Source organism: Tarenaya hassleriana, unplaced genomic scaffold (genome assembly GCF_000463585.1).
Source record: "Tarenaya hassleriana unplaced genomic scaffold, ASM46358v1 Cleome13, whole genome shotgun sequence".
Taxonomy (NCBI): Eukaryota; Viridiplantae; Streptophyta; class Magnoliopsida; order Brassicales; family Cleomaceae; genus Tarenaya; species Tarenaya hassleriana.
Genome location: NW_010963495.1, coordinates 2,511,788 through 2,519,939, shown reverse-complemented (window position 1 = coordinate 2,519,939; position 8,152 = coordinate 2,511,788). Strand labels below are relative to the sequence as shown.

The 8,152-nt window shown below is 36.5% G+C and overlaps 2 protein-coding genes across 2 annotated transcripts in view; both read left to right on the top strand.

The window, feature by feature from the left end:
• Positions 1–1,470: 1,470 nt before the first annotated feature.
• LOC104807663 (agamous-like MADS-box protein AGL21) lies at positions 1,471–5,258 on the top strand. The gene is made up of 8 exons (XM_010533043.1): positions 1,471–1,805; positions 3,369–3,447; positions 3,729–3,790; positions 4,222–4,321; positions 4,396–4,437; positions 4,524–4,607; positions 4,728–4,879; positions 4,973–5,258. The coding sequence occupies exons 1-7, from the start codon at positions 1,624–1,626 to the stop codon at positions 4,863–4,865; spliced, it is 687 nt and encodes a 228-aa protein (XP_010531345.1). The 5' UTR covers positions 1,471–1,623; the 3' UTR covers positions 4,866–4,879; positions 4,973–5,258.
• Positions 5,259–6,125: 867 nt separating this feature from the next.
• The window catches only part of LOC104807662 (serine hydroxymethyltransferase 1, mitochondrial), a 3,698-nt gene continuing 1,671 nt past the window's right edge, over positions 6,126–8,152 (top strand). The window contains exons 1-9 of the mRNA XM_010533042.2: positions 6,126–6,275; positions 6,369–6,419; positions 6,564–6,650; positions 6,755–6,876; positions 6,959–7,035; positions 7,150–7,274; positions 7,374–7,466; positions 7,572–7,664; positions 7,957–8,152. Of these exons, the coding sequence (XP_010531344.1) occupies positions 6,183–6,275; positions 6,369–6,419; positions 6,564–6,650; positions 6,755–6,876; positions 6,959–7,035; positions 7,150–7,274; positions 7,374–7,466; positions 7,572–7,664; positions 7,957–8,152 (937 nt within the window). The 5' untranslated portion in view covers positions 6,126–6,182. The remainder of the gene's footprint in view (positions 6,276–6,368; positions 6,420–6,563; positions 6,651–6,754; positions 6,877–6,958; positions 7,036–7,149; positions 7,275–7,373; positions 7,467–7,571; positions 7,665–7,956) is intronic.

The window sequence follows — 8,152 nt, the reverse complement described above, 5'->3', positions numbered from 1 at the left end:
TTTTCCTGCTGCCAATCCACGTGTTCCTGTCGATTTCCATACATGTATGTATATATTATTGGATATATAAGCATATATCTATATATATATATGCATGTGTATGTATACTCCTACAGTATTCGACCATATATACATCCACAAATATAGATTGCATATTGATCCCAAGGGTCTGACCATTTAATGCTATTTGATGTGTATCAATATTTATTATTGATCATAACTGTGAAAGGCAAATCTTTCTATGAATATTATAATTTCATATACGATATTATATTTGCATGAATGTATATGTTAGAAATTATACACGCCTTTAACTCTAATCAGCGTTATATATATATATATATATATATGATAAATTGCGTTTATGAATATTTGTAGTTGCCGAGACATAGGTAGGTGAATTTTTAGTTCTGTATTTTTTTAAATGTGATTACTCGTGGTTATGGGTATGGCGTGTAACTTTTATATAATTGGTGACATCCCAACTTAGTTGGATCCATAATTGTCTGCGCGCGCGCGCACACAGTGACAACAGATATATACACACACATATATATATATATATATATATATATATGTAGTGTACTACAAATAGAGACGTAAAAAAGGAGCAAAAATTTTCGCCAAGTGATTTTCTATTTTTTTGCCATATTTGGAAACTTAAAAGCCAGCATAAAATACGGTGAATCTCAGCAAGTCCATGCTGCTGTCTGACACGTGTACTTGGAAATTATTTTTTATTTTAAAAATATATCCACACATTTATTTTTTAAAATCCACATTTGGATTACTGTACTATGCATATCTTTAATCCATTCTCTTTCCATTTTTTTTGGGTAATTGAATGGAAAATAAAACCCGTGTTCAGTAATTTTTCATATTATATAAATTAATGTGTACGACTTTTGTTAAAACATGGAATTACTTTGATAATGGAAATTTACCTAAAAGAAGCTGTAGTTTAACGTCACCTCACTCTCTAACCCTTTTTTTTAAAAAAACTGCTCTCTAACCCTTCTACATATGAATCAATGGCAAAGCTAAAACATTAAATTGCTCCTTAACTTTTCTTATACAAAAGAAAAGGGAAATATAACTATTAACTGTCATATATCTATTATATATATATGTATATATAATATATGTACGCGAGTCCGTCAGTGTGTGTGTATGACCTAGGTATTTTGTGTGGGTTTCCTTTTATATCTACCAATAAATAGCTTACAAGTACATTGATATTAATATACATATACACCAACAAATGACTTGCATGTACATTGGGGTATACCTTATGCTTTATATATATATACATACATGTAAATGTAGTACCTTTTATATCTACCAAGAAATGACTTACATGTACATTGAGGTGTACACATATATATATATATATATATATGCGTGTGTGTGTGCGCGCGCATACATATGCATAAAAATGCTTAGTTTATTCCTAAAAAAGATTGTTGACTCTTTACTTGCCAATTCTCTTTCCTTTTACCCCTCTCTCTCTCTCTTCGCATTCTTCTCCTTGGCCTTCATCGTGTTCCTTTGGGCATCTCGGTAGCCCTGAGAAACCCTAGAAAGGGAGAGTTGACCAAGATCCAAGGGATCCGTATAAAATTGATGGGAAGAGGGAAGATTGTGATCCAAAGGATCGATGATTCGACGAGTAGACAAGTCACTTTCTCCAAACGAAGGAAGGGTCTCATCAAGAAGGCCAAAGAACTCGCCATTCTCTGCGATGCCGAAGTCGGCCTCATCATCTTCTCCAGCACCGGCAGGCTCTACGACTTCTCCAGCTCCAGGTTTCTCTTCCCCATCCATATATATGTATTCCTCGCTCTCTATCTTCCTATTTTACTTGTGTGGGTTCATATATGTATGTAGATGTGCACATGTGATTTTATGCATGGATTTGCTTAGAAAAAGTTGGGGTTTCTCACTGAAATGCTGCAAGTAGCGTGATCTGCTCGTCTGTGTTGGAAAATTTGCGCATCTTGCGGTTGAGATATAACGTGCATATGTATATACAAGAGTGGTGTGTGTATGGCCGTAAAGCATTTGTTTTAAATTTGAAAACAAGGAAAATCTGTAAGAGGAGACAAAATTAAAGAAGAATATATATATATATATATATATATATATATAATAGTTTTGAACATTGTGAAGAGTTGAAGAACCGTGAAGCCTAAAATTAAGTTGAATATGTGTTGTATAATTCGTTAGCAAAGCTAGATACATTTTGGAAGCAAAAGGAGAGCGTAAGGAATATCTCAATCATAAATGGAAAGCTAGACAAGTTATATGAGGGGACTGGAATTGGTGGGAGGTGTTATTGGATTCTAAGCATATAAATTTCCTTAAAATTTTTCATATTAAACCGGTTACTCGGCTCTGTATTTTCATACTATATATATATAGTATCAGATAACTTATTCTGATACACTTACCACTGAACAATATATTTATTTTTAGATTCGGATTAAATGAATTATTTATGCGAAAGTTTTTGCTAGTTTTATTTATAAGTTTGAAATCTCGACATTATAAAAATATAAAACAACATGAAAACTAAAAACAATTAAAAGTTTCGGTAGTTTTTCTCAACCGTTTGAAACTGAAATAATATAGAAAAGATGTGATGAATATATATATATATAGTTTTTTATGTTTTAGATGATTTTTTGTTTGTACGTGTATTAATTTAAATTTAGGAGTGATAGAATATTCTAGTATCTTAAATATTCGCTCAAGCTATATATATAGTTATACGGCTATTATCAAAAATACTCTCTCTTTACTATTTTGACTTCAAGAACTACTCTTCTCCAGTTGTGATCCATGTGACCCGAATTATAATATTGATTACATTGGTTATAATGTTAAATTTATGGTGATCATATCCATTTATCTAATCATTTGATAAAAACATTATAAATTTAACGTTTGATATAATGCCTAGTTATATACACTCATGCTATGCTAAAAGACATTCCCCTCTCTAACTACTTGTGTTTCTTCGTTTTGGGGTTGATCATTTTTTTTTTTTTGGTGTTTAATGCATGTTCTCATATGATTTAGGGCTTCCATTGTCCTCAGCCAAATTAATTAAGCTAGGAAAGCAACTTCACCTTAGGAGCAACGCGTTTTTTTTTTTTTTTTTGAATTTAGAATCATGTTTTCATTTCTTGAATTTATTTCTACATATAGTTTTAACTATAAGCTTCCATTCAATTCTAGGAGTTCACTTTATACTAACACATATACCAAAGATATGATTCAAATCCATATTAATATATATTCCTGTTGAGTTTTCATGCTCATCGAATTCTATAAAACATTTTATTTTATTTTTTACCTTGGAACAGCATGAAGTCAGTTATTGAACGATACAACAAGACCAAGATGGAGCAGCAACAGCTGTTGAACCCTGAATCCGAAGTCAAAGTATACATACATACATATATCTATATATGTGTGTGTGTTTTTATATAAATTGCATGGTGTGGTAGCACTATATACAGTGTATACTTGGATTTTCATATTAGCATTTATATCACAGACCATGAGTATGTGCACGTTTATATTGAAAAATGAGGAAACCGGTGAGATCTGAATCAAGTTGCAATAGAAAGATGCATCGCAACGTGCCGTTCATAAGCTTATCTTATATGATTTTCAAACTTGTATTATTGTATATATGCAATATAACGCTGTATATTATATAGTTTTGGCAGAGGGAGGCTGCAATTATTCGGCAAGAACTCCATGTCTTGCAGGAAAATCATCGGTATTGTATTTTTCTTCAAACTTGAAATCATCTACTTCATTACAACCAAAGTACGTAGAACACAAACATGGGAGTGGTGCAGTAGATAAGCAAACACGTCCATTTTCTTGGAATGGTACTTTTTTTTTATAATCCGGAAGTTAACCGGATCTTTGGCCCGACTACATCTCCCAGAGGACCGGGGAAGCCCAGGTGAACGCCCCTCCCCACGTTTGGATTTGAACCCAGGGTGAAAACATGCTTTGCATGTTCTCTCACCACTAGATCACTCAAACTTGGGACATTTTCTTGAAATGGTTATAGTGAAACTCTGTATCACGAGCTCATGAAAACGGCACGGCGACATTAGGAATGAAGACTAATCATGTTAGGAAGCTACCAGAAATAACGGGTATCTGCAGGTTGCCATAACATGTGTAATAATGAAGCAGGCAGTTGATGGGAGAAGAGCTAAATGGTTTGAGCATCAAAGATTTGCAAAATATAGAGAACCAGCTTGAGATGAGCTTGCGTGGAATCCGCATGAAAAAGGTACGGTTCCTTTTTCCATGAACCAAAAATGAACATGATGGACTTTGAGAGTATCGATTCTCGAATCCCTGCAGGAACAAATGCTGACAAATGAGATCCAAGAGTTGAACCGGAAGGTACATCAATCTTTCACAAGATCTCCTTGAAGAAATTAAGTCGTCATGCATGCATAGATCTTATCCGAGTTTCCTCCCTGTTGCAGAGAAACCTTATTCACCAGGAGAACATCGAGTTGTCGAGAAAGGTGCAACGCATTCATCAAGAAAACGTCCAACTACACAAAAAGGTATTATATACACGTACACACCAAAACACCTATACATATATATGTACAGTCTTCGAATCTGTGTAAGCCAAAACTTGAAAAGGAGTGTATATATATAGAAGTAGAGGTTTCATCTTGCAGGCTTATGCGTTGAGCACAAATGGGTCATCGCAAAATGAATCAGACGAGGCACAAGGCGAGGAATCCCATGCACAGATTCGCCTCCAACTATGCCAGCCCGATCAGTCCGCTTACGAGATTGGCCAACGAATGATATAAACAAACTCTTTAAGGTACCAATGAATTGTTCCTCATCAAACACCTTGGACCCATATATACATATATATATATATGTATAATGATAATTCTCCTAATCAGAGGTTTAGTTTTCATGCAAGTGAAACCTTATATTTCGAAGAAGCATACAAAAAAGATCTGCCATAAAAAAATGTGTGGCGGAGTTCGTGATCTCGAGGGAAAACGAGGAGACCCACGACGTTAAATTCCTTTCCTCTATTCGTCCATTTGAAGTAGAAAGCGCACATACAATACAAGTACCTAGAAGAATATTATACTTGAAATCAATTGTTTGTTGTATTTCGACGTCTAAATGTTTCCAGCCACCGAAACGTATCTCTGGTTATATAACTTCTTGATTTTCTTGGAACTCCATGAACGCGCATCCTTTGCGGTAAAACGCCTCTAACGTGGTTATGGCAATAGTTCACGTTACGGGGAAATACGGATGGATCCCATTGATTATTATTATTTTTTTTGTAAAAAAATATTGAAATATTGACTAATTTTTTGTAGTAAAATAGATGCTATTCTGATTAACGTTTCACACCTCTAAGAACTTACCCAGACTTCGCAATCTCTCACCGATTCCCAGTCACGCTACAGAGAAAAATAGAAGAAAGAAGAAAGAAGAAGGACACACATGTTTACGAGTTCAGCATGAACAGAGTATTCGTGCCTACGTTTCGGGGAGAGAAGATCAATTCCACTATAACGAAGAAGAGATTACAGATTACATGAAATTTTCATGAATGAGGTTACTCATAAATCTGTCAAGAACCAGAGAATATATCCGAAGGAGGACGATGACCTCTTCAACAAATATAATGGCTTACACACGAAAAGTCTAAACTGCCTTTGCGCAATTGGCAGTAGCACTAAACCCTCTAGCTCATGCAGAGGTTTATTCTTGACCGAGATTTTCAGGCAGACCATCAACAATTTTGTTAACGTTAATTTAATTATTAGCAATTTTTGTGATACATATGGAAATAGCGAAAATTAATGAGTTGGTTTATGTTCATCCACTCGTTCCAAAATTACCAGAAAACGTCGTCGTCATCGACTCATCAAAATCAGACAGAACACCTTCAGTGACCGACATGAGATAACGACAAAATTACCAAAAAATGTAAAGTAAAAAATATAAATTTTCTGCAGCCACCAAAAGCTCAGCCATAACCAGAGGCCAGAATCTCTCGTCGTGCCTCCAAAGAGATAAAATCTAAAGCGAGCTCTGATGACTCTAATCTGTTTTCTAGGGTTTCATCGAGAGAGAAGGAGAGAGCTGAAGCGAAAATGGCGATGGCGATGGCTCTCCGGAGGCTCTCCTCTTCCATTGACAAGCCCATTCGTCCTCTTCTCAACGCTTCTTCCTCCGTCTGCTACATGGTTTCTTCTCTGTTTCTTCTTCGCTCATTCTTCTTCTGAAGTTTCGATCTGATATTCGATAATCTGATTTCCGATTTCTGTTGTTTCGTACAGTCATCTCTTCCGAGTGAAGCTGTCGATGAGAAGGAGAGATCTCGTGTCACAGTGAGCTTAGTCTTTAATCTTATCTGCCTTTACTCTCTGACTCTTGTTCACTAGGGTTTGTCTTAGTTTGCTTGCGGTCGAAGTAATGACGTGACTGTCCTGTCTGAATCATATGATATACTCACTGTGTTGTAACTGTTGCAGTGGCCAAAACAGCTTAATGCACCTCTAGAGGTCGTGGATCCAGAGATTGCAGACATTATCGAGCTCGAGAAAGCTCGGCAATGGAAGGTAGTTTCGGATTGACCTGAGATATTTGGATTTCAAGATGAACACACTTTTCTTGGTTCTTATAGGTCTGTGATGTTTTTTTTTTTATGTGGTTCTGTCTCAAGGGGCTTGAACTCATTCCATCAGAGAACTTCACCTCAGTGTCAGTGATGCAAGCTGTTGGATCTGTAATGACCAACAAGTACAGTGAAGGATATCCCGGCGCCAGATACTATGGAGGAAATGAGTATGTCTGAAATTTCAATCCCTCATTCTTGTGAATTAACCAGACAGTACTTACCTTAAAGAAGCTTGTTGCTTTGAAAAAGGTACATAGACATGGCAGAGACCCTGTGCCAGAAGCGAGCTTTGGAAGCTTTTAGGTTGGATCCTGAAAAGTGGGGAGGTAAAGGAGAAACATGAACTCTGATAATATGAAAACTGTATGTGTGTATATATATATACATATTTGTGTTAAATCTATGTGATTGGCTTATTGAAAAGATCATGCCTTTAACAGTGAATGTGCAACCTCTGTCTGGATCTCCTGCTAACTTCCATGTCTACACTGCATTGTTAAAGCCTCATGAAAGAATCATGGCACTCGATCTTCCTCATGGCGGTCATCTTTCTCACGGTTATCAGGTTTCTTATTTCAGACTAGCAATTGGAAGAAACGGGTTCTGAATTCTTATAGATTTTCTTTCAAAGAGTCATTTTTCTTTCCTCCTGCTGCTTTCTCAGACGGACACCAAGAAGATATCTGCAGTTTCGATCTTCTTCGAGACAATGCCATACCGATTAAACGAAAGCACTGGATACATTGACTACGATCAGGTGCGGCTCTGTTCCTCGTTCCTCGGCCTATGTATCATCGTCATCTCTCGGTTTAATGCTAAATCTTGTAATGTATCATCGACTATTTTCTTTTTCAATCTCTAGTTGGAGAAAAGTGCTACTCTCTTCAGGCCGAAACTGATTGTTGCTGGTGCGAGTGCTTATGCCCGGCTATACGACTATGCCCGCATCCGAAAGGTGATCTCTTTGACAATAAGCTGATTCGTGAAAACAGTGTTCTAGAGTTTCTGTATTTGTCAGAACATAAATATTTCAACCTGGGATTTCTACTGGATTAGCCTTATTACACGCTTTGGCCGATCAGGTAGTACTAGTTAGTTATAATGTGGAATTTCATCCTCATAAAGTTGTTTCTCAGCTACTAGAGTTTGAGAGGAAATATCCGAGCTGGTATAGGGAAAATACAGATGGAATCATGGGTTTAAAGAAATGTTTACAGAAACTATGCACACTGAAAGTGTTGTATCAGGTGTGTGACAAGCAAAAAGCTGTAATGCTAGCGGATATGGCACACATCAGTGGACTGGTAGCAGCCGGTGTGATCCCGTCACCGTTCGAATACGCTGATATAGTCACCACCACAACTCACAAGTCGCTCCGGGGACCTCGTGGGGCGATGATTTTCTTCAGAAAGGGGGTAAAGGAAGTGAACAAACAAGGGAAAG

Coding starts and splice junctions, on each gene's coding strand:
- LOC104807663 (XM_010533043.1), top strand. CDS start 1,624: ATGGGAAGAGGGAAGATTGTGATCCAAAGGATCGATGATTCGACGAGT. Junction 1,806..3,368: donor TACGACTTCTCCAGCTCCAG/GTTTCTCTTCCC, acceptor ACCTTGGAACAG/CATGAAGTCAGTTATTGAAC. Junction 4,608..4,727: donor ACGTCCAACTACACAAAAAG/GTATTATATACA, acceptor TTCATCTTGCAG/GCTTATGCGTTGAGCACAAA.